This window comes from Schistocerca nitens, chromosome 6, assembly GCF_023898315.1.
Source record: "Schistocerca nitens isolate TAMUIC-IGC-003100 chromosome 6, iqSchNite1.1, whole genome shotgun sequence".
NCBI lineage: Eukaryota > Metazoa > Arthropoda > Insecta > Orthoptera > Acrididae > Schistocerca > Schistocerca nitens.
In genome coordinates this window covers 693,904,245-693,931,174 of record NC_064619.1, presented here as the reverse complement: position 1 = coordinate 693,931,174, position 26,930 = coordinate 693,904,245, and the positions used below count along the sequence as shown (strand labels likewise).

At 42.1% G+C, this 26,930-nt stretch overlaps 1 protein-coding gene across 2 annotated transcripts; it reads left to right on the top strand.

Annotated features, from left to right (window-relative positions):
- Positions 1-1,385: 1,385 nt before the first annotated feature.
- LOC126262930 (leptin receptor gene-related protein) lies at positions 1,386-21,981 on the top strand. 2 transcript variants are annotated; one of them, XM_049959859.1, is made up of 4 exons: positions 1,386-1,495; positions 19,855-20,053; positions 20,136-20,245; positions 20,656-21,981. In XM_049959859.1, coding segments are annotated over exons 1-4 (414 nt in total). In that variant the 5' UTR covers positions 1,386-1,391; the 3' UTR covers positions 20,657-21,981. The 2 variants fall into 2 exon arrangements, with proteins under 2 accessions (XP_049815816.1, XP_049815815.1); XM_049959858.1 differs by lacking the exon at positions 20,656-21,981 and having other exon boundaries at positions 20,136-20,597.
- Positions 21,982-26,930: the final 4,949 nt, after the last annotated feature.

The window sequence follows — 26,930 nt, the reverse complement described above, 5'->3', positions numbered from 1 at the left end:
TGTCGTGCTGCATTTCATCACGCTAATGTTGAGGTGCCTGTTGAGTTTAAGCAGAAATGTCTGAGAATGACGCTGAAGAAATATTTGTCAGTTCAAATAATCATGTTGAGAGCTTTCGCCATGTGGCCACATAAGAGCAATAAGAGGCTAGGTGTTATATAATATGAGGCCCTGCCATTAAGTTAGCTAATGGCGAGACTGAATCCTCTGGGTTTGTCAGACTGGCTTGCTAATTCCTTCTTTGTGTAATGTATTAATATCCACTAGGTAGGCTGCACATTTTTTAAACTATTTTTATAGGCCAAAGGATGTGCACTGTAATTTTTTTGGAACCTTAAGTATTTTTTTCTTTCTCAATTAAGCCTGCTTTCAGTGTGTTTTCTTGAAGCTATTGGTCACATAGCAGCATTGAAGTGGTGTGTGTGTGTGTGTGTGTGTGTGTGTGTGTGTGTGTGTGTGTGTGTGTGTGTGTGTGTGTGGAGGGGGGAGGGGGTAGTGAAAATGAGATATTAAGTGTGGATATCGGGGATTGGATTTTGCTCTTAACGTGGTGGTTTACTGTGTCCATTAATGAATGATATTAAGTTCATTTAAATTTACATAACTGTTAGAAAACTTCTGCTGAGAGGACACAGAAGGATAAGGATATAACATCTCTCTGGTGGCAAAATAATTACAATCAGGGACATGTGTAATTAAGATTATTTCATATTTTGAACACTTGTGGATCTTTTTATGTTTTTAGGCTTCATCTAACTTTTCAGTGAGGTCCTGAAATTCCAGTTATTGGGTGGCAAATGATTTTGAAAGATCTGGGAAATTGGAGGGGCTGCTGTCAGGTATAATGTTTCAGGTAGGCTGTGAGGTGTGTTTAGATAGCACGGTCAGTATGATTATTCACTGTAAAATACAATGCTCTAGATTAAACTTCTGAACAAGTGCACTATTTTCATGTGTTGACAGTTTATTTTCAAGAGATTTGAAATCATGTCACTGAAAATGAAGTGAAAAGGGAACTTTGCTCCAGATTTGCTGTAACACCTGTAACTAGAGTTAATGAGAATTCATATTTAGTTTGTAATGTGCAGTGAGCAATTTTGCTACTAAATATACTTTTCTCACAGAAGTAGTGTGTATTACATGTGACCCCTCTCTCTACATTTTTGAAATAATTCTGAAAGAAGTAAATGTGATTTAGTAAAATTTAAGCTCTCTGAGGAGGAGATACCGTTATGTTCCTCCTCTAATATTCTGTGATATAAGAATATTTGAATAAACAGTTGCCAGCTTGTAGATAAAGCAGCAGATTTTTAGCCTTTTTCATAGGAAGGAGAAAAAGTTTCTTTGTGTTTGAAAGTTGGAGTTGTACATTATATTAATATTCATTGTATATGTTTTATATTGTACTTGTCTTTTCTAGGTTGGTTTCATTGGCCTTCGCAGGGTCAATTGGTATGACCTTGGTTATTCTAGGATGTGCTCTGCCGTCCTACAAGTAAGTATGCTGATCCATTATTTTTCTTTTTTTCTCTCAGTAGAGCATGTGCTAAGTTTTTACGGCATCTAATGTTGTCATATCCTATCCTAAGCCTATCCTTTTCCCTTATCATTCTTAACATCCTACAGCATAGGGCAGGGAGGCGTGGTGAAGCCAGTCTCCCTAAGGGAGTAAACTCGATACAAATCACCAGCTGCCTTGCAGTTAGTAGAGGGATCTACAAAGTCTAAGGATGCTCCCCTGAACATGGAGCCAGCTGCCCTGCGAGCTGTAAGGGCCAACCCGCCAAACGGTTGGGCAGAAGATTAACAATCTCCCCCTGTAAAACATAAATTGTTGCGAATGCTAGCAAAGGAATAAGCCGGACAGATATTTCGATGACGACCCCAGCAAACAAAAAGAAAAGGATATGTACATACGAACATGGAATGTGCGGAGCCTATACCAAGCTGGAGCCCTACGTCGGCTGCTAACGCAAGTAAACAACTACAGTATAAAAATATTGGCTCTCCAGGGAATTAGATGGAAGGGGAGTGACATAATGGACGCAGGAAATTTAACTATCTTCTATAGTGGCGGGAGGATGAGTACCTTTGGAACAAGTTTTGTGGTCGCCAAAGAACTGAAACATGCGGTGATGTGCTTCGAACCAATCATTGAACGGATGTCCATATTAAGATTAAGGGGAAAATTTTTCAACATTACAATGATGACTGTACATGCAGCCACGGAGTACGCAGATGAACAACAAAAGGACGAGTTTTATAGCAAGGTAGAACAACTGCATGATCAGGCTCCCAAACAGGATGTCAAGATATTAATAGGAGACCTGAATGCAAAAACAGGAAAAGAAGAGGCCTTTCAGCCAACTATAGGAAGACAGCCTCCATGAAATATCAAACTACAATGCACTTAGGGCTGTAGATTTTGCTATAAGCAAAAACATGACTGTCAGCAGTACATGTTTCCCACACAAAAAAATACACAAAAAACATGGATTTCACCTGATGGGTGAACCAGAAATCAGATAGACCATATATTGATTGATCGGAGACACGGATCAGACATAATGGATGTTAGGAACCAACGTGGAGCTGACTGCAATTCAGATCACTATCTAGTGATTATTAAATATAGACAAAGTATCTCACTATTGAGTAAAAAAAAAGGCCACAAAAAAGTGGTTTGACTTTAAGAAACTGAAGTTAGAAGAAATGCGGAGAGCATATCAGACAAAAATAGAAGAGGGGAGTAAGAATGAGACCGACACATCAAATGAACATATAGAAGTAATGTGGAAATGATGTAAGACTGCAATCCTCGAGGCAGCTGGAGAGGTTTTAGGACATGCATGAATGGGCTCAAAGGAAGGAAGATTGGTTTGACGAAGAATGTATGAGAAGAATTGAGGAACATAATATAGCACAAATGAAATTATTGCAGAGAAGAACTTGAGTAAATCTGAATGAATATAAGTAAAAGCGCCATGTAGTGAAGAGGGTCTGCAGACAGAAGAAAAGAGGACTCGAAAAGAAAAAAACTGGAAGAAATTGAACAGGTAGGGGAAAAGAAGCAAAGTCGTGAAATGTACCAAAATATTAAAGAAGGAAAGACCGGGTTCCAAGCCAGAACAAATATGTGTAGGAACAAAGAAGGGGATTTGATAGGGGAGAGTAATAAAATACTTGACAGATGGGCAGAATACTTCAAAGAGTTACTGAACCCAGAAGTAGAAGGGTTAGAACGAGAGGAACTGGTGGAACTAACTTACTATGGACCATAGGTTTTAACACCACAACATACAATGGGGGAAGTGATGCAAACCATTAAGACCTTAAAAAACAATAAGGCGCCTGGAGAAGATCAGATCCAGGCCGAACTTCTCAAATATTGTGGGGAAACACTGTTGAAAACAATTCATAAAATAATACTGAATATCTGGCAAGAGGAGAGCATGCCAAATGAGTAGAAAACAGCTATAATGTGCCCTATACATAAAAAAGGAGATAAATTAAACTGTCAGAACTATCGAGGAATCTCCCTACTAAATACTATGTATAAAGTTTTCTCCAAGATTCTAACCAGCAGGCTTATTCCATATGTGGAAGAGAGAGTTGGAGACTATCAGAGTGTGGCTTTAGAAGAAATAGGTCAACAACTGACCAGATATTCACATTGTGCATACTACTTTAAAAACGTTATAAACATCAAATTAACATACAACAGCTTTATATTGACTTTAAACAAGCCTGTGATAGCATCTCAAAAGTGGCATTGCGAAATGTAATGGAAGAGCCTGGAATACCTAAGAAGCTCATTAAACTTTCTATGAATACCCTCAGCGAAACCAACTTGTTGTTGTTGTGGTCTTCAGTCCTGAGACTGGTTTGATGCAGCTCTCCATGCTACTCTATCCTGTGCAAGCTTCTTCATCTCCCAGTACCTACTGCAACCTACATCCTTCTGAATCTGCTTAGTGTATTCATCTCTTGGTCTCCCTCTACGATTTTTACCCTCCACGCTGCCCTCCAATGCTAAATTTGTGATCCCTTGATGCCTCAGGACATGTCCTACCAACCGATCCCTTCTTCTAGTCAAGTTGTGCCACAAACTTCTCTTCTCCCCAATCCTATTCAGTACCTCCTCATTAGTTACGTGATCTACCCACCTTATCTTCAGCATTCTTCTGTAGCACCACATTTCGAAAGCTTCTATTCTCTTCTTGTCCAAACTAGTTATCGTCCATGTTTCACTTCCATACATGGCTACACTCCATACAAATACTTTCAGAAACGACTTCCTGACACTTAAATCTATACTCGATGTTAACAAATTTCTCTTCTTCAGAAACGCTTTCCTTGCCATTGCCATTCTACATTTTATATCCTCTCTACTTCGACCATCATCAGTTATTTTACTCCCTAAATAGCAAAACTCCTTTGCTACTTTAAGTGTCTCATTTCCTAATCTAATTCCCTCAGCATCACCAGATTTAATTTGACTACATTCCATTATCCTCGTTTTGCTTTTGTTGATGTTCATCTTATATCCTCCTTTCAAGACACTGTCCATTCCGTTCAACTGCTCTTCCAAGTCCATTGCTGTCTCTGATAGAATTACAATGTCATCGGCAAACCTCAAAGTTTTTACTTCTTCTCCATGAATTTTAATACTTACTCCGAATTTTTCTTTTGTTTCCTTTACTGCTTGCTCAATATACAGATTGAATAACATCGGGGAGAGGCTACAACCCTGTCTCACTCCTTTCCCAACCACTGCTTCCCTTTCATGCCCCTCGACTCTTCTAACTGCCATCTGGTTTCTGTACAAATTGTAAATCGCCTTCCGCTCCGTGTATTTTACCCCTGCCACCTTCAGAATTTGAAAGAGAGTATTCCAGTTAACATTGTCAAAAGCTTTCTCTAAGTCTACAAATGCTAGAAACGTAGGTTTGCCTTTTCTTAATCTAGCTTCTAAGATAAGTCGTAAGGTTAGTATTGCCTCACGTGTTCCAACATTTCTACGGAATCCAAACTGATCTTCCCCGAGGTCCGCTTCTACCAGTTTTTCCATTCGTCTGTAAAGAATTCGCGTTAGTATTTTGCAACTGTGACTTATTAAACTGATAGTTCGGTAATTTTCACATCTGTCAACACCTGCTTTCTTTGGGATTGGAATTATTATATTCTTCTTGAAGTCTGAGGGTATTTTGCCTGTCTCATACATCTTGCTCACCAGATGGTAGAGTTTTGTCATGACTGGCTCTCCCAAGGCCATCAGTAGTTCTAATGGAATTTTGTCTACTCCCGGGGCCTTGTTTCGACTCAGGTATTTCAGTGCTCTGTCAAACTCTTCACGCAGTATCTTATCTCCCATTTCGTCTTCATCTACATCCTCTTCCATTTCCATAATATTGTCCTCAAGTACATCGCCCTTGTATAGATCCTCTATATACTCCTTCCACTTCCACCTTTCTGCCTTCCCTTCTTTGCTTAGAACTGGGTTGCCATCTGAGCTCTTGATATTCATAAAAGTGGTTCTCTTCTCTCTTTAATTTTCCTGTAGGCAGTATCTATCTTGCCCCTAGTGAGACAGGCCTCTACATCCTTACATTTGTCCTCTAGCCATCCCCGCTTAGCCATTTTGCACTTCCTGTCGATCTCATTTTTGAGACGTTTGTATTCCTTTTTGCCTGCTTCATTTACTGCATTTTTATATTTTCTCCTTTCATCAATTAAATTCAATATTTCTTCTGTTACCCAAGGATTTCTATTAGCCCTCGTCTTTTTACCTACTTGATCCTCTGCTGCCTTCACTACTTCATCCCTCAGAGCTACCTATTCTTCTTCTACTGTATTTCTTTCCCCCATTCCTGTCAATTGTTCCCTTATGCTCTCCCTGAAACTCTCTACAACTTCTGGTTCTTTCAGTTTATCCAGGTCCCATCTCCTTAAATTCTCACCTTTTTGCAGTTTCTTCAGTTTCAATCTGCAGTTCATAACCAATAGATTGTGGTCAGAATCCACATCTGCCCCTGGAAATGTCTTACAATTTAAAACCTGGTTCCTAAATCTCTGTCTTACCATTATATAATCTATCTGATACCTTTTAGTATCTCCAGGATTCTTCCAGGTATACAACCTTCTTTTATGATTCTTGAACCAAGTGTTAGCTATGATTCAAGTGTTAGCTATGATTAAGTTATGCTCTGTGCAAAATTCTACAAGGCGGCATCCTCTTTCATTTCTTCCCCCCAATCCATATTCACCTACTATGTTTCCTTCTCTCCCTTTTCCTACTGACGAATTCCAGTCACCCACGACTATTAAATTTTCGTCTCCCTTCACTACCTGAATAATTTCTTTTATCTCGTCATACATTTCATCAATTTCTTCATCATCTGCAGAGCTAGTTGGCATATAAACTTGTACTACTGTAGTAGGCATGGGCTTTGTGTCTATCTTGGCCACAATAATGCGTTCACTATGCTGTTTGTAGTAGCTAACCCGCACTCCTATTTTTTTATTCATTATTAAACCTACTCCTGCATTACCCCTATTTGATTTTGTATTTATAACCCTGTATTCACCTGACCAAAAGTCTTGTTCCTCCTGCCACCGAACTTCACTAATTCCCACTATATCTAACTTTAACCTATCCATTTCCCTTTTTAAATTTTCTGACCTACCTGCCCGATTAAGGGATCTGACATTCCACGCTCCGATCCGTAGAACGCCAGTTTTCTTTCTCCTGATAACGACTGAAACCAACTGTAAAGTAAAAATACAGGGCGAAATCTCCAGAGAAGTGGAATTGAAGAAGGGACTTAAACAGGGTGACAATATCTCCTCACTGCTATTCAACCTTTGCTTATAAAAAGTCATAAGTCAGATAGAGCTAAATAAAGGAGGAACCTTCTTAAATCGTTCACTGCAGTACCTAGCCTATGGAGACGATGTGGCATTACTCGCACGAAACTCGGCTGTGCTAGGCGAATCCTATCAACAACTGGAGAAAGGTGCAAGGGAACTTGGCCTGACTCAAGTCCCTTGTGTCGACTATCACGGAGACAAATGACATTGGCAGTGAGGTGAAAGCCAGAATAGCAGCAGGTAACAGGTGCTACTTTGCTGCGTTACCCATGCTTGGGAGTTCACTTCTATCACAAAAATTCAAAATCCTCATTTACAAAAGAATTATAAGACCAGTTTGTATGTATGGTGCCGAAACGTGGACCATGACTGTAAATGAGGAAAGGATCCGTAGCATATGGGAAAGAAAGGTGCTAAGTAAAATATATGGCCCAATATATGATAAAGAAGGTTGGTGCATTTGTACGAATGCAGAACTAAAACACCTGTTTGAAGAACCTGACGTTGTCACCACCACTAAAATAAGAAGACTGCGATTGGTGGGGCACGTGGTCAGAATGGAAGAAGACAGAGCATGTAAGAGGATTTTTGATTGCAAGGCTGGAGGCAGACGGCAGAGGGGATGCCCCAGAAAGAGATGGGTGGAAGGAGTTGAAGAAGACATGAAAAAGCTGGGTGTCAGAGGATGGATATGGAAAGCCATGGATCGGATAGAATGGCAGGATATTGTGATGCAGGCCAAGGCCCTTCAAGGGCTGTAGAGTTGCGGAGTAAGTAATGTTGTCATATCTTTCTCTTTTCTTCTGTCTGCAGACCCTCTTCACTACATGGCGCTTTTACTTATATTCATTCAGATTTACTCAAGTTCTTCTCTGCAATAATTTCATTTGTGCTATATTATGTTCCTCAATTCTTCTCATACATTTTTCGTCAAACCAATCTTCCTTCCTTTGAGCCCATTCATGTCCTAAAACCTGTCCAGCTGCCTCGAGGATTGAAAAGGTAGTGTATCAGAAAATAGTTAAAAGGTAAAGTCTCGAGTTGTATAAACTTTTTCCGTGCATATAGAACTAGTAGGAATAAGAAAATGATTTGTCTTTGTGTTTACTGTATTCATTATTTTTTTTGTTTCACTTCTCCATCACCTCATCAGGCTTTACCATACTACTGATGTGGTCTTCAGAAGGGACCGTTTTCCTTCTCTATCATGCCTCTGTGTGTGTGTGTGTGTGTGTGTGTGTGTGTGTGTGTGTGTGTGTGTGTGTGTGTTAGGCCAGAGGCCATGGGCAGTGGATTTCAGGAATTGCAACTGTCTCACTGCAAGTATGTTGTACAGTTGCTGACGGTTTGTACGCTATGTACTCACGTATTTGTCAAAAGAAAAATCTCTCAATACCTGTAAAATGGTAGGTATATTGCAGTGGGCTATAACTGACAGTAACAAGCATAATAGAACCAACATTTTATTGGCGGTCACCTACAGTGTTAGTTTACACACTTCTTCCCTGTCTTATACACTTCTTTCAAGAGGCCGACTTTTTTCTGAGGTTACTTCTGAAATCAGTGAAGGTATTTTAAATCTGCCTTGCGACTCCAAGGAAATGCGTATTTGTGTCACCAAATGTGTTTTGTTTTATTGAATAAAATAACATCAGTGGTCTTAATAAAATACACAAACCATTTGGCTTGCTTTCTCCATCTTTCACAAATGATGTTGATGTTAGTACTTAAGATTTTTGCTCGTCAGGAAACTCCATCTGCTTGCAAGTTTTTTAAGATATTTCCTGGTTTACACTATTGTTTGTTGTACTGTAACTGCAAAGACAGATTGTCAACCTATGTTTTAACTTACCCTTTGGATCTCAAAATTTGTCAGGAAAAAATGCTAAAACTTGTCTGGAAATCAGAAATATTTGCGAATTTCACTTGGGGGTAACCTTCATTGAAATCTGAGAATTTGTAAATAAGTGAAAGAGTTGTTCATAGATCAAGAGGATGCAACAGATGAGCTTTGAATTATTAAAGAAGGTATACAAGATTATTAGAGGAGTTTGGAATGATATCAACATATGAATTTGGAAAACCCGAGGATTCTCAGGTGCTAAAGAGGTCAGTTAAAGAGTCAGAGATAAGAGAGAGAATGACTGAAAGAGAAACGGAAACAGAGGAGGAGGAAAGAAGAATGAAGATCTTAAGGAGAGAAGATGCAAGGTTTTTTCATTCAGACTGAATGTTCCCATAGATCTCATTCTGAGTGGCATCCTCAGGTGTTTGGAAAGAGTGAAACCATAAAATGGCTTAAAACTATTTCGTGAGCATGTGATTGGCAAACACTGGGATGTGAGTGTTTGGAGAGCCATTTCTCTTTCCATGCTGGAAGTCTAACTGCTGACTGTCCTATATCCCGCCCCCTTTCCCCAAAGGTTCATTCAGCTGTTAAAGACTGCTAGTCTTCTATTACCGAGGGTCTTAACTACCCAGATTGCAAGGATGTATAGACCTTGTTGTATAAGGCTTATCCAGGCTAGCAGGGCTCTGCTTGTGTGGACTGTATAGATCCCTATCTGTTTGTGGCAACACCATGGAACATTGGAAACATAAACAATTTCTACACAGTGGGTTGTGTTGTTAGAGACCACTAACACCCCCAAAACAGAGAGAGCTTGATGGTATAGTCCGTTTGTTATTTCATTAAGTAAGTCGAACACTGACAATTGTAACAGGTAAAACAGTGTCAGAATGTTTTTATTGTGGTAAAGAGAAGAGGGGTATTACTAAAAAGATTTTCACACTTAAAGCTTTCGGCCAATGGCCTTTGTCAACACACACACACACACACACACACACACACACAAAACTGTTGTCTGCACGCGTGTGTGTGTGTGTGTGTATTGTTGACAAAGGCCATTGGCTGAAAGCTTTAAGTGTGAAAATCTTTTTGTTGTGCCTGTCTGCGACTCAATATCTCTGCTATATGGTGAGTGGCAACTTTACTTACAATATTATTACATTCCATCCTGGATTTTCCATTGTTTGATTATCAAAAAGTTAGGCTGTATAGACTTCACAATAGAAAGGCTTTGGTCGAAATTGCTGTCTTGCCAAGTGACCACACTTCTGAACTCTTAAGAACTTCAGTCAGTATGTTATAGCAGTAGAGAAAAGTAAAACATTTTATACTTCAGTATGGGTATTGTAAGATTTAGAGATATCAAGGACATGGACTCTGCTGAAACACAGAAACACTGGGAAAAGGAAGTTGTAACAGAAGTTTGGAACATGGCGAGGAGAATTAATGGTGAGCTGCAGAAGACTGCCATTTTCACCCTAACTTTCAGTTTGACTACCCTTCCAGAGCACATCGAGGCCAGATTTATATGACTGAAGTCAAAACTTCATGCACTCAGTCCAATGCTTTGCTGTAAATGTCAGAAGATTTGATGACACAACACTAGGGTGTCATGGTTAGGCAGCACATGGGAAAGGCAGAAGTGACACCCATGAAGCAGGGTCATTGTGCTCAATAGAAGACCTCTGAGTAAACTGCTCAGACAATCACCCTACTTGGAGCAGGAATTTCCTTGCAATTTTAAAAGAAAGAAATTAAAGCGACCAAGACAGTTTCATTCTCAACTTCCACAGCTGCCTCTCTGAGAAAAGTTGTCAACTCCCACTTGCCTAATTGGAACTTTGTCACCTGTGTAAACTGCAGTCACAAAACAATAAAAGTCTGACAGTCTCCAGGATATCAGATATCACTTCTAACATAAAACATGATAAAGAGTAAATTTTTTAGTTCTAGTACATGTAGCAGACAGTGAAACAATCAAATCAAAATATCCTTGCAGCTGACATTTCTCTGGAAGAGTGAAAATGCTATTTTTTCCTATATTAATTCGCTTTTGCTTAATTTGTTTCCAGTTCATTGCATTTTGATTGGCTCCTACTTGTAAGCAAAAGTAACCAAAACGCAGTCCTCAAGGCATTGGGAAAGTATACGAGTGCTCTGCAAACTGCCGGATGCACCCAGAAGGTACACTTCCTTCACTGCAACTATAAAGAAATCATTATTAACACTTCCAGTCTTATAATTCAACATACAGTAACCACAGTACATTGCTGAGATCTGAATACAACTGTCTTAGCCAAGTGTGTGCAAGGTGACTAAGACCCTTATGGAACAGTTCATAATTCAGTCTCCTTTATTGATTGTACATATACGTACATATGCGGCAAGCCACTGTATGGTGTGTGGCAGATAGTATCTTGTACCATTACTAGTCATTTCTTGTCTTTTTCCAGTTGCAAATATAGTGAGGGAAAAAGACTGTCCATATGCCTGCATACGGGCCCTAATTTCTCTTGTCTTCACACTCCTACATTAGCGGCAGCAGGAGGGTTCTGCAGTCAGTTTCAAATGCCGATTCTTTAAATTTTCTCAGTAGTGTTCATTAAAAAGAATGTTGCCTGCCCTGTAGGGATTCCCATTTGAGTTCCCAAAGAAACTCCACAATTCTTGTGTGTTTATTGAATCTACAAATAACAAACCTAGCAGCCCACCTCTGAATAGCTTTACTTGTCCCACACACTCAAGTAGTGCTCAAGAATGGGTCGCCCTAGTGTTCTATGTGCGGTCTCATTTACAAATGAACCACACTTTCCTAAAATTCTCCCAATAAACTGAAATCAGCCATCTGCCTTCCCTACTACAATCCTTACATGCTCATTCCATTTCATATCCTCCCCAGGGGGCCCACAGTCCTTTTGTGGGTACGGGTACGTGTGTGGTGCGTACAGGGCCCCGAACTATTGCAGTCTCCTTCCTTTTTCCAGACTGCATTACTGTCCCTGTTCCTCTCCTTCCCTGTCCTTGTTCCTTTCTCCCTGCCCCCTCCTTTCCCTCATGGTGGACTTCTTTATATCGACCTGACTATCCTGGCTTTGTTTTGGTATGTGCTATTGTTTACCTTGATGTTTCCATCCCCTTTTCGGCTTTTTTGGTCCCCTTGGGGTTTGACCTCCATTTGCAACGTTTTCCGTTCAGTGTGAGCCATTTGAGGATGAACTCCCTACCTAGTTTCCATGGTGCAGGCTCCCCTCCCCTCCCCTCCCCTCCCCTCCCCTCCCCTCCCCTCCCCTTTCCCCTTCCTACTAGGTCACCACCACAGTAGCCAGTCCGTGTGGTAGGGCTGTTAAGTACCCACTTGGCTGAGCCCCCTGACAACACAGGCATCACAATGCTAGTACCTGAGCTGTTAACGCCTTGTGTATGCCAAGGAGTTGATGCTCATCACTTAACAGCATCAGAACTCCAGGCAATGGCCACCATGCCAGACGGCCCTTTCTGTGGCTGGGTGGTGCCCATGGGGTGAGCCCCTGGTCGGAGTGGGTGGTACTAGGGTGGATGCCGTGCACATGAAGTGACAAAGGCTTCAACATCCTGGGCATTCTGTGGCCGTCTCTAAGAGTGATAGTAGACATGACACTCAATCTTTCGGTCTTCCCCTCCCTGGCCACCCCCTGGGAAGAGGGTCAAGCTCGCCACCTTGGGTTGAAACCTTTCCCTCGGTACCTGGTTTGTACCAGGACAGATGGTGAGAGTTTTGCCATGACCAAGCCTTTGTTTTTTGTGAAGACAATTGAAGATAAGTATGGCGAAGTGGAATCCATGAGTAAAATGTGGTCCGGTTCTTTGCTCATAAAGACATCTTCTGCTGCCCAATCGGCAGTCCTGCGTGCTTATGACCATCTCGGTGACATCCCAGTCTCCGTCACACCCCACCAATCTTTGAATTCGGTACAGGGTATAATTTTCCACCGGGATCTTCTTCTCCAAACTGACGAGGAGCTCCATGCAAACCTCGAGCAGCGAGGAGTCCGATTTATCTGCCGTGTACAGCAAGGCCGTAAAAACAATCACACTGATACAGGCACCTTTATCCTGGCCTTCGAGTGGATACCCTCCCAGAAAAGGTAAAGGTCATGGTGCATCGTTGTGATGTAAAACCTTACATTCCACCACCAATGAGATGCTTTAAATGCTTACGGTTTGGACACGTCTTCCCGTTGCACCAATGATGCACTCTGTGGTGCCTCTGGACGCTCACTCCATGAGGGGAGTGCCTGTACTCCCCCGCCAGTGTGCATCGATTGTATGTGAAAGAACAATGGATTCAAGAGTACAAGACTTTAGATCGACTTACCTACACCAAGGCTTATCAAAAATTTGACCGGCTCCATCCCGTGCATCTAAGTTCTACTTTTGCTTCAGTTACGTCCATCCCCCCCCCCCCCCCCCTCTTCCAAGCCCCACCCAATTCGCCTCGCACTTTCCTCCTCACCGTCACTCTCCCTCCCACTCCCCCACCCCATCAGTACCCATACCCACCCCTTCGGGTGCTGCTTCCCCTCCCCCACCGGAGAAACACTCCCATTCTTCGACAGCTGCTGGTACTGGATCTCCCTCCTGGGACTCCTCTTCCCAGCACTCCCCTGAAAGGCGATCTGCAGCTCCACATCAGCTGTGTGATCCACGGTTGGTGGGCACCAAGATTGCCAGGTGTAATTCTGTGCCTAACTTCGCTGCAGTCTGCCCTTCTCTTCCTTCACAAGAGAAGAAGCAGAAACATATGAACAAGGGCAAGGCCCCTCCAGTACCCCTTGAGGTGCCGCCTTCCCCTCCTCCAGCCAATGAACCAACAGAGTTTGACCCCACCTATATGGACATTACCCCATCCTTATTGGTGACTTGGCAGCATGACCGGCTCCAGTCCGTTCACTTCCCATTTGGAATCTAGTTAGAGACTCCTCCAGTGGAGTTGTAATGGCTATTTGTGTCACCTCCTGGAGTTGCAGCCCCTTCTTTCCTCCTACTTTGCTGCTTGCATTGCTCTCTAGGAGACCCATTTTGTCAATTCTTACTCAGTCACCCTTTGTGGGTTCCACACTTTCTTTCGAAACTGATTGGCCCCTTGCGGGCTTCTGGTGGTGTTTGCAGGTTGGTTCACAAGGACATTGTTAGTAAATGGGTCCTTCCTCCATAGCACTCTGGAAGCAGTTGCTGTCAGGGTCCATCTGGCCACTCCAGTCACAATCTGTAATCTCTACCTCCCGCCTGACAGGTTGCCCACATCCCTTGCCCTAACCACCATTTTTCAACAACTCCCTTCTCCCTTCCTGCTTCTAGGGGACTTTAACACCCACAACCTTCTTTGGGGTAGTCACACGACTACTGCCCGGGGCAGGACAGTTCAAGCTGTTCTGGCAGGGCTTGACCTCTGTCTCCTAAACACTGGCACTCCCACACACTTTAGTGTGGCACACAGCACTTTCTCTACCATTGACCTCTCTGTCTGCAGTCCTGGCCTTCTTCCCTCCATTCAGTGGGGTGTCCACGATGACTTACGTGACAGTGATCATTACCTGATTGTTTTGACCTTCCTTCATTGTATCTCGCTCCATCACCCTCCCAGGTGGGCCTTCTCTAAAGCTGATTGAGGTGCCTTCTCCTCTGCTACCATCCCCCCTGTACTACCACACAGTAGTATTGATGAGTCTACACAGACTTTGACTGCCACCATTCTTGCCGCAGCTGTTTCAGTCATCCCTTCTTTCTCGGGTTCCCCCCACCCGAAGATTGTCCCTTGGTGGACTCCAGAAATTGCTGCGGTCATAAAAGACCGCCGTCGTGCACTTCAATTCTTCAAGCAGCACCCTTTTACTGCTCTCCTTATGGTCTTCAAACGATTCCGCGCCCTGGCCCATTACCTAATCAAATTTCAGAAATGGGTTTGCTGGGAACAATATGGGCTGCCATAGGACGGCACACCCCTTCTTCACAAGTCTGGGCAAAACTCAGGCGAATTTTTGGCTGTCGTCCTCCTACTGGCGTTGTAGGAATTCCTGTGCATGGTGTTGTCCTTACCCATACGGACTTTGCCACAGAGCATTTTGCTCAACACTTCGCCCAAGCATCTGCATCAACTCAATATCTGCCCATGTTCGTCCTCCTTAAAGAGTGCTCGAAAGGACTGCCTTTGTCTTTCGTTTCTCGCTGCTTGGAGCCTTATAATGCCCCATTTAGTGAGTGGGAATTCACCAGCGCCCACGCCCTTTGTCCTGACACGGCAACCTGACTCGATTGGATACATAACCAAATGCTCCAACACTTGTCGGTGGCTGGCCACCGTTGTGTATTGACCCTTTTCAACCGTCTGTGGAGTGAGGGGGTATTTCCTACCCAGTGGCAGGAAAGCATTGTTATTCCGGTTTTGCAGCCTGGGGAGCCACCTCTTCAGTTGGATTGCTACCATCCAATTAGCCTTACCAACACCCTCTGCAAGCTCCTAGAATGCCTGGTGAGTCGGCAGCTGTTTCGGATCCTTGAATCCTGTGACCTTTTGTCATCGACTCTAGGTGTTTTCCGCCGTGGTCCCTCTATGGTGGATAACTTAGTCCATCAGGAGTCTGCTATCTGGTCGGCTTTTGCCCATCGGCAACACCTCATTGCAGTCTTCTTTGACCTGCATAAAGCCTAAGACACCACCTGGCACCACCACATCCTCACCACCCTTCATGACTGGGGCCTTACGTGGTGCTCTGCCCGTTTTTATCGTAACTTTCTTTCTTGTCGCTCTTTCCGGGTCCAAGTTGGTTCCTCCTATAGCACTTCCCGTAGGCAAGAAAATGGTGTTCCACAGGGTTCTGTGCTGAGCGTCCCTCTCTTTCTTGTCACCATTAATGGACTGGTGGTGACTGCGGGGCCGACAGTGTCCCCCTCTTTTCTATCTACGTCACTTCTTCCGTCATGGGCACTGCAGAACGCTGTCCACAGGGGGCAATCTATCGGGCGCAATCTTGGATCATCCCCCATGGCTTTCAGTTTTCGGTGGAAAAGTCATGCGTCATGCATTTCTGCGATCGCCGTACAGTCCATCCCCATCCAGACCTGTTCCTTGATGGCCAATCGCTCAAGGTGGTGAACACCCATCGCTTCTTGAGTCTGGTCTTCGATGCCCGGTTGACATGGCTCCCTCATCTTCGCGAGCTGAAGAGGACATGCTGGTTACATCTCAATGTTCTTAGATGTCTGTGTAATACCACCTGGGGTGAAGTCCTCTCTGTTCTCCAGCGATTGTACAAAGTGCTGGTCCAGTCTCATTTAGACTATGGGAGTCCTGTCTATGGTTCTGTGTCACCTTCGACATTGCAGATACTAAACCCCAACCACCATTGTGGGGTCTGACTTGCGACTGGTGCCTTCCGGACTAGCCCTGTGATTATCCTTCTCGCAGAGGTGGGGATTCCACCACTGCGAGTTTTGCGCCAACAACAGCTGATATCTTACGCGCTCCGCATTCGCTGAACCTCAAAGCACCCTAATTATGGTCTCCTTTATCCAGACACAGAGATCAACCTCCTCCTGTGGCGGCCACGATGTGGGCTTACCGTGGCTGCCCGCTTTCAGTCATTCTTTTCTGAGCTCCAGCACTTCCGTTTACCGCCTATTTTCTCCGCTCACGCACATACCCCTCCGTGATGCGTCTCTCGGTCATAGCTCTGTCTTGATCTCTCCATCAATTCTATACCTCCGGAGGCCCTTCGCCACCAATTCTACTGTCTCCTCAGTTCATTCCAGGGTTCAGAAGTGATTTATACTGATGGATCCATGGTTGCTGGTCACACTGGTTATGCTTACACCTATGCGAGACACACAGAACTTCGTTCCTTGCCAGAAGACTGTAGTGTTTTTACTGCAGAATTGGTAGCCATCTTGCACGCACTGGTAGCCATCTTGCACGCACTGGCGACTGATGACCTCAGAAGTTAAGTCGCATAGTGCTCAGAGCCATTTTGCACGCACTGGACCATGCATGTCCTCTTCTGCTCAGGACTGTCCTTCACTATCTGTAGTGACTGCTTGAGCAGTTTGCACGCTTTCAGCCAATGCTTCCCTCGTTACCCATTGGTCGTAGCTATCCAAGACTCCTTGATCAACATGGATGCTCAGTGGTTTTCATTTGGACTCCAGGCCATGTTGGGATCCCTGGCAATGAACTTGCTGATCAACTGGCTAAATTGGCTACTAACAGGCCATCTCTTGCTATTGGCATTCCGGAAATAGACCTTCGCTCAGCATTATGTCGTCGGGTTTTGGGACTTTGGAATGCAGAATGGCACACTCTTTCTTCACCAAACAAGCTCAGGGCGATAAAGGATTCTACAACTATGTGGCAGTCCTCCTTACAGGCCTCTCGTAAAGCCTCTGTCATCCTTTTCCGGCTTCGCATCGGCTGTACTCAGCTGACTCACGGTTATCTCCTCTGTCATGAGGACCCCCCTCTCTTTTGTTGAGGATCAATGTTGACTGTGGTTCACCTCTTACTGGACTGTCCCAACTTAGCCGCCCTGCGACGGACTTTTAGCTTTCCTGACTGGCTGCCCCTGGTGTTAGCTGACAATGCCTCACCGGCTGATCTAGTTTGAAGATTTCTTCATGATGGGGGTTTTTATCACTTTATTTAAGTGTGGGCTCTTCAACCTTATTCGTGAGTGGAGGGGATGGCAGGCCGTCTTGCTCCCCCCTTCGCCCCAATTGGACTGGCTTTGACTGGGCTTGGTGGTTTACCCCCACCCTCTGCCTTCCACTCCTTTCTTTATGGGGTCTGTTTTATCTTGATTGTCTATCTTGTCTACCTGTGCTTCTTCCTTCATGCCCCTGTCATTAGTCACTTTCTTTCCCTCTTATCTTATCTTCTCTTCTTCCTTCCTTCTCTATCAATAATTTGTAATTTTATAGCCGTTGTAGTTCCCTCTTATAGTGTGAGGTTTTATCGATTTCAGTTATTCAAAGGTCAGAGGGACTTATGACCGCATAGTTTGGTCCCTTTCTCCAATCCAATCAACCAACCATTTCATACCACTTTGCAATGTTACACCCAGATATTTAATTGACGTGACTGTCAAGAAGTACACTCTCGGGTTTGATACAGCAATTCACAAACTGAACTTCTTAAGTAGACTGCTTGCTCCCAAGATTAAATTCAGAATTAATTGAGTTGACCAGTGGTTTGCAACAGGGTAGCAGTAGTACTTGAATTCAAAGGGGAAAAATAATAATGTAAAGAATGATAAATTACATTTATTTTCAGTCTACTGACACAGCTTTACTAATCTTGTAACGTGTTCATTAAACAGTCACAATTAATTGTACAGAAACTCTTATCAGAATTAGTGTTCCAATTAATCTTTCACAATAAAATTAAAATGAGAGAGGGAGCAAAATGTTTTATTTCTATACCCCTATTAAATTTTTTTTTGTGTTCGACATTTCAGCAAGTTGAGCGGTAGGGACCATCTGGCAGCTAATTGGAGTTCTTTCTCAAGTGCCACATGCTTGCTATATTGCCAGTTTTGGGGGAAGTGACTGGCTGGCTGAATACTGGCAAAACTGTTGCCTGTCACTGCAGTCTGTCAATCAGAAAGTAATTTCAATCAAAGTATAAGGGCAATAAAGAGAGTGGGAGAGATCGTGCTTTTGCTCTCTTATGTGTGGATTTTATGGATAAAATTATTCAACACTCCATTACAGTATAGCAGCCATTAATTGGGGGAGGGAGGGGAATGGAGTATTCTTTCATCATGTTGAGGAAGCTAAAATTATGGGCTAAAACCACAGCCCATCCCCCCTACCATGTGGCTCACAATTCTTTGGTGAGTTTGTACTTGGCTACCATGGGATCGCAGCCTTTGCAGCTCATCTTCCCTTTCTGTGCTGCATGTCTATCCTTCTGCTATTCTTTTCCCCCTCCTGTGGGGAATATTCTGGGATATTTCTGAAAATGTGTTCTGATGTTTTAATAGCCTGACATCATCTGTTTTTCCTTTCTTTCTTCATTCTTCATCTCCTACCCTTCAGGTAGGTGACTGAGTAATGCATAATCCGCAGCCTTCAGTCGACGGGTAGGGTTTGCACACACACCCTGGCACAGGCCAGGCCCAGGGAGGGATGATTGCTTGAGCTGTTACCTTCCCATATTGCCAGTTGGCCCCTCTGTCAGGAGTTACGGAGGTGTGAACAATCAGCTCCCATCTGCAGGCGGGAGGAGCATGCCATTGGAGACGTTGGCAACCAGTGGGGATTTTCTTGCAATGAGTCAGTCACCATCTCAGTCTGTCTGCTAAGCGCAAACGGAATGAGACTAAATATTCAAAGAATCTCCCAGCTGAATCTAGGTTCCATGTGGTATAATGTACTGATGGGGGTCAGTCCTTCGCAATGGTTAATCCGTTTATTATTCTGAAAGGTGTTGATGTTGCAGGCTCTGTGAAATCGTGCTCTTGTTTACATAATGGAACTTTGTGTTTGGAGACCAGTTGTGATTTTCAAGCCCAACAATAGCTTGCAACTTCACTCCTCCACAGCAGTGCTGTTTGTGTCAAGGCTTGTTGAATGCTGAATTCTTCGCGTGGCATTATTTACACTCGGTCTGACCAAGGGAGAAATAAAAATCTCTCCCTCTGATCTTGGCATTACTGCAGTTCATTGGGTAATGAAAAAAGTTGTTGCTACCTTAGTGCCTACATGAGCTCTTTTTCTCACCAAGTGTGTGTCCATTTGCATTCTTAGTAAGCATTTCACATATAAATATAAGCAGTAAAATATTAGATGTTGTTGTTAGACTATATTGAATGATATACCACTTGTCATTCCTCTGCAAGTGAACACAGCTGGATTTGACTTGGACCAGTCTCTGACAAACAGGTGATAGGCATAATAGTCTGGGAGCACCATATTGATTGGGGTTTCTGTGCATCCTCTCCTGAAAAGAGAAATAGCTATGATAAGTTGTCTTTTTGAAATGTTCTAGTTGACTAGAAACAAAATTATATTGATAAAGATCTGGCAGATTGCTGTGTTTCTGTACTTTTATTTCACTCTTTTTCTTAAACCATGTTAATGGTAATTTTTTATGTTTGTTTCAGGATTTGGTGGCCTTTTTTTGTTGTCCTCTTCTATATACTTGCACCCCTACCAACTCTGATTGCTCGCCGCTACAATGAAAATTCTGGAGCCAGCAGTACAAGTGCTTATGAGCTGGCTATATTTGTTACAATGGGGTTTGTGGTGTCATCTTTTGCTCTGCCTATCGTGTTAGCTCGTTCGCCATCAAATGATCCAGTTGTAAGTTTGAAGTTAAAGAGTTGTACGTCATAATGTCCTTGTCAGAACAACTTAGGTTTTAAGCAAATGTTTTGTGTTTCAGATTCAGTGGGGTGCTTGTTACCTGACGTTAGCAGGGAATGTTGTTGTCTATGCAACTCTAGTTGGGTTTTTCATGACCTTTGATGCAGAGGACTCCGACTATACTATGTGGTGATTATGAAATCATAATTGATGTTGATCACATCCTACATATTGTGATTACTGTGGGCTGTTATTATTACTTTCTGACTTTTTTGATACATGATCTTGAAGTAAATATCATGTTATCTTACGTGAAACACATTATCTGGTAAACTTGTGATAGTAAGGGTGGACAGAACTATGATGTGCAGTTGGCACATGAGAGGGCAGTATTATGTGATGTGAGACAAAGTATTTCAGTTACTTTATTTTTCGATAGGCAGTATATTTGTATCACACTTTTCATTTATTTATCATCATTATGTTTTGGTAAGATGCTTTTAACCTGATTTTATGTAATAAATTTTTGTTTTGTATCTAATTTGTTCCCTGGTTTTAGTATCAGTTCCTAATTTTTTATTTTTTCTTTCCTTAAACAGATAATTTTGCTGTTGGTTTTTAGATTTGTGTACATAAATTTGCACTGCATGCGGCTGAGGATGGACGCATTTTTCTGTTTCGATCAGAAGTTTATTGAATATAGGGACAACAAGATTCCATGGACAAAGGTTAAAATTTTATAAATATATGAATATGAGGGACACTGTTTGTATGATATTTTAAAGTTAAATCAATTGATGTCAGAATCTCAATATACAGCTTTTCTATGGCTTGAGGACTATGAAGGTGAGAGTTTCAACTCACTTTTGTAAGCTACTGGATCAGTGAAAAAGGCTGTAATGCTTAAATGAAAATCAGGAATTATATAATTATTTCTTCAGCAACTGTTTCTGTATGACATTTGTGTTTCTGATATTAGCACAAAAGGCATTTGTATTTTTCATGTGCTGCAGGTGGTTATTTTAGTGAAACCTGAAGTGATGACAGATAACAGTTGCAACTACATTATTGTTAATTTAGTGTGACTGTAGTTGAATCTCCAGAGTTACTGATTTCTAATATGTAAATAAAATTAACTAACTTGTTTATGTTAAAATATAAACATAAGCTTTAAAATATTAGTTATTACTGTTAGAATATATTGAACATTTTATTTTCAGTTGTTAATCTGCTTTATTTATTATTTTTGTAGCAAGAATAGTTTAGTCAGGCAGAAATGTTGAGTTTTATTAGGAAGTGATTGAGTGCTGTTCATCATTTCAAAGTAACTCTGCATTATCAGAAACAATATCTGCAATTAACTTTTGTATGAAATGCAGTACATTGACCATAGCATGCGCAAACTCTCTGTATTCGATTAGGATAATTTCCATTGTGTCAGCACAGCACGATTTAACATTCAGTAAAATTCTGAATAGTGCTGTACGAATGTGTTACAGTTGGTGACAACATATGTTTTTCAGATGTTTTTTGTTTCACTCTGATGGGTTAAAAGGTTTATAATTTTGACATTGACATTGTTACTTAAGCAAGATTAGCTTCTGTGATTCAGAGCAATAATGCAATTGTTAATATGGAGACAATCTACATTGTAACTATTAAGAGCATTTTAGCAGTGCATGAGAGTAAGTTTGGTGAACATTCTTATTGCTTATAATGGCATGTTTTCTTGCCTACATTTAATTTGTACTGTGGAGCCATTTCTTTGTATGCAACCCATTTCTGAAATGTATCTATTGCTGCCATTGTAAAAGAAAATTATGATATTGTAATGAGTCAGAAAACTGCTTTTCTTTACTTGTGAGTACATATTATCAGTATTATAGTAGCTTGTAGAGCATCTGACGCAAATATTTGATTCTTCAGACATCTGTTATCATAATCACTTTTTATGTTTATATTTGATCTCAATAAAAATAACCCTCCTCCTCACATTGATTGAGGTAGATAAGCAGGAACTGTCTACAGCAAGATATTAATATGTGAAAATACTTTTGGTAAATGAAGATTTTGAACTTTGAGTTATTAATTAAAATAGTTTGTGAAAGAACGTTGCAGGCAACTTGACACAGCAGCAAATAATAGTGATTACACTTTTAAGGTAAGTATCGTACTTTTAAAGGAAGTTACTTAAGACCTTTACTGAGGTATTTGTCAAACTGATTTGCCTTTTCTTTTTTTCTTTCTTTCTGTCTGATCCTTAAAGATGTAAATGGTCAATGACCATATATTTATCAGTGGTGTGCTAATGCTGAATAATGGAGAGTGAGAGTCTTTTTTTAATATTATACATATGAATTTTAATGCTCAATTGGTAGTACCTTGCAAATGTTACTTGCCACAGTTATACATGGAAATAGTAAACGGTTTTGAAGGGGAAGAGGATCATGCAACCCAGCAGCAGTCTCAAATCCACCAGGTAGCATCTGTTCCTAAGGTTAGAGGCATCTACCAACAGGTCAGTTCCCTCTGTTAAGGATAGCTGAAATAACCCCTAAGGCTGGTGCAGAAGCTATAAGGTGGCAGCACCATGACTGGACTTGCTTCATGTCAGCTAACAACTGACTGGAAAGAAAACTTCATGCTCTCATGTCTCTACCAGGAAGTAATCGGATTGGACATCACATTGATGACTCAGCTATGAAAAAGGATAACACATGGAAAAAACAGAATGCTGTAAATATTGTGATTTGAAACACATGAAAGACCAGCTAGGTGACATATTGGCAGAAAAGGATTTCAGTAGCAGTAATTTCAAAAACAAAAAAGAAATTGAGATGTTTGAATGAGACTCAAAATTACTTACAATTCTACAGTGGAGTTGATTGGAAAACTAGAGCAAATGCTTGTGACGTGTTGTTGGTACAGAAGTGCTTCAGATCAGCAATCGGTAGTTACACTTTCTGGAGTGAAAGGATTGTTCAATTGTGACTAAAACTGTCATGAGGCTTCATTCAGTGATTGACGTCTGTGCTCCAGTTGAAGGGGAGAAAGGGTTTACAGAAGGTCATTAACAAAATCAATAGGTCGAATATGATCATAGTAATGAGGGACTTTAAAGCTTGTGTAGGTGACACAAAAATTGAGCAGTATATAGACCCTTGGAGGGAAGCAACATACTGTAGTAATGGATGCAGTTAAATTGGTTTCGCTGTATATAACCAACTCATAATTCTGAACACAATGTTAAAAAATAACGCAAGCCACAAACTTGCCTTGGAAGCCAGTAACCTCAGGCCAATAATAATAAATTTGGATGCAAATGTGTTTCAAGGCCTGGAAATTGAATCTGATCACTAGAACCGACAATAATAAACAACTAGCCATCCATGTAAGCCTATTGAGAAACCCCAGTATACTTTAGTTAAAAGGATGATCTAGTGAAAAATTGCCTATAAAAGAAAGCTCAAGAAGGCTCTCCAATACATTCTAAGAGAAGCTGCCAGTCAGAGAATTGGCAGAAAAAGTAAAATGACACAGGAAGAAAGGACTGAAAACATGTCGCTGAAAAGGCTATAAAGAACAAACGAATAGCATTTGTGAAATATCCATCAATAAGAAAATGGGAAGAAAATGTAGGACATCATAGGAAAAGAGCAGTTGTCAAAAGAGAAGCACGTAGAAAACTCAAGTTGGAAAGAATTTGTGGCCCATGTAGAACATGGTGTTTACAAACCCCAACCACAGACCCTCAGACATATCAAAAATATAAACAGTGACATAAAAGAGAATGTGAACATGAATGCCATCTCTCTATCTAAATGGTTGCAGTACTTTCAGAATCGCTTCAGGCAGCTAGTTAAGAGAAACAATCTCTAAATATGAACTGAAAGAAGTATTAAACATAAAAAATAATACCCCAGGAGAACAATCAATCTAGAGCTATTTAAATTTACAGACAGGTTCTTATATATGATGTGCTCAGGAGATGAAGTACCTGAGAGCTGGACTAAATCGGCTGTCATTCCTCTATTCAAGAAAAGGAAAAATAAGCTTATTGAACATGGCATTTAAATTTTTGCCAGTGTCACCAAAAATAAATTCTACAGGCACTATGAATCCATCATGGGTGAGCAGATCATGCTAGAAGATTTTTCATGGAAGTCACTAAGACAATGATCATCAGAAAGACAAAATGGATCATGATCATTATTGGCAGGCAAGTAGACGGTACTACACATATGAAACGATTACATTTTCAGCTTTGAAGGACCAATATTTATTGTGCAACTCTGCCACAAAATGTACGTGTTAGTATGGCATCAGACTCCAGTAGTTGTGAATGCAAATGTCCAGATGTCATGGCATGGAGTTGTACAGGTCTGGAATGTAGTCATGTAATATTCTATTCCAGGGAGCGTTTGTACCCGAGTGTCCGTAGATCGGTGGAATCCTGGGGGGCACACTCCATGGCAGCCCACATATTCTCAATATGGGAGAAACCGGGTGATGCGACTGGCTGTAGCAGACTATCCACAGCTATGAGGCACACTCGGGAGGTGGTAGCGATATGAGGACAATGTTGTCCTGTTGAAATAGGGCATAGGCATGGGTGTTTGCAAACACCAGAGCCATCGTTTGCAGAACCACCTACCGTGTGGCTGTCACGGAGTCCGTTAGGAACACTAAACACTAACGGTGATTGGCGTCATAAGATATTGCTCGTGGGATGCGTGAATGGAGACCTCAAACCACTCCTTGTGGTGCTCTACACTGTACCTCCACACATTGATCCAGTGGTCATAAACTCCAGTGCAGAAGTGGGATTTATCACTAAAGAGGACCCACTACCAGTCTTCAGGGCCCCCTGTCCATTGCTGCAGGCACCAGACTTCAGGGTGCGAGGAGCAGGAAGAGTGACAGATGGCATGTGGTGAGCTCTGTCATGCAACTGCCTGCTAATGGTACTAGCACTTAACACGTTCGCTGCGGCTGACGCTTATAAGCGTTTCCGCGATCAACACGCCAGAGCGGCTGACGCTCATAAGCGTTTCCGCGATCAACACGCCAGAGCGGCTGACGCTCATAAGCGTTTCCGCGATCAACACGCCAGAGCGGCTGACGCTCATAAGCGTTGCCGCGATCAGCAAGCCAGTGCGGGTAACACTTATAAGCGGTGCGCTCGCTAGCTGAGTTCTCACTAGGGGAGGTCGCCAACTGGGACACGCCGATTTCGTCCGAATTGTTTCTAGAAAGAGGTGGGACTCCACATAACGTGCCCGAAATATTTCGCCTGAGTTGGCCATAGGAAAGGAGAACATGCTCTCGAAAGTTGTTCCGATAGCACTATAGGAGGCTATACCCTATTTAGCGCTCTGTTCGTCGTTATTGGCGTAGAGTAATGGTCAAGCGCATTGCTCACGAAACAGGCGACTTGGGATCAATCCCAGGTCCGTCCTGATTTTTTTTTCTCATTTTTATTTTACTTCGTATCTTCAGAGTGTTCGGTTATTTACGGTAGATGTATATTTCTATCGTCAAGTCAAAAATCTAATTAAAAGATTACAAAGTGCCCCTGAATAACTCCAACAACAGCGAGAGGTATCATCAAGAGAAGATGCAATTAAAATACATTCGACCGTGCTGCATCAATTCAGTGCTCTTGTGGACACCCCTATGATCTAGTACGCTTGGTTTGCATCCAAACTATTAGAGGAAACACCTTAGTTTTAAAACTTGAATTAAGTGTGCTTTCCAATGAAGCATGTTGCAGAGAAATGTAACTGCTCAAACAATGCCTTCATAAAATGTGCCTAGAGTGAAACATATATGTTTCACATGTTTCTATGATATGTCACCATAAAAATGGCAAAACTTCTACTGTCGTAATGAATAAAAAGTACCGCACGTAATCACAAGAATCTTTAAAATCTTTATTTTCATTAAAACTTTCGCCTAGTTATATAAATATACTACTTGAATGTATTTAAATTCTACGGTAAATAGTTGAAAAATCTGACGAAACCAAGGAAAATAAGAATGAAAACAATTGAAAAAAATTAGGAAGCACCTGGGATTGATTCCAGGTCGACTGTTTCGTGAGCAATGCGCTTGACCATTACGCTACGCCGTCAACATGTTCGCTGCGGCTGACGCATATAAGCGGCGCGTTCACTAGCAGAGTTCTCAGTTTAGTTTGTTCGGCTGTGCACTCGTGTTAGTTCAAGTAACCAACGACATATCACGTAACGTGTTCCTGTCTGCAGTTGTGTGTTTTCGTTTTTTGTCGTCTGTGTTGTGCATTGTTTGCAATGGCGGCGACTGAACCGACACCGGGGCCTTCGAACGCGAAAAAGTGTAGGAAGAGTGACCAATATACTGACCATGAGTTACTACGTGTGTTAGAAGATAGTGATGTAGAGTTCAGAGAGGACGAACCAGATGAGGGTGACTGGCATTTGGAGACTGCAGAAACAGACCACAGTGATGACAGTGTGGAAGCAGAACTGTCCAGTATGTTTCGTGACAGTTCGGAATCGGACGATACGGGCGACGATGATGAGGAAATCGCCGACGATAAAGAACCAGCGCTCGCAGAGGTAAGCAAACCAGGTGTTACGTGGCATGAAGAACCACATGGGATGCAGTATCACCCCTTTACGAAAGCAGAATGTTTGCTGATGAAGCCTGCTGGCAATACGCCAATGGATTTCTTTAGGCTACTGGTTACAGATGACATACTGCAGCTCATAGTTGACGAAACAAATGATAACGCACGGAATATATTTGCGAGCGCAAATACACAAGAGGGCTCTAGAATTAGTAATTGGAAACCCGTAAGTATAGAAGAAATACTTGTCTTCCTGGGGATTTC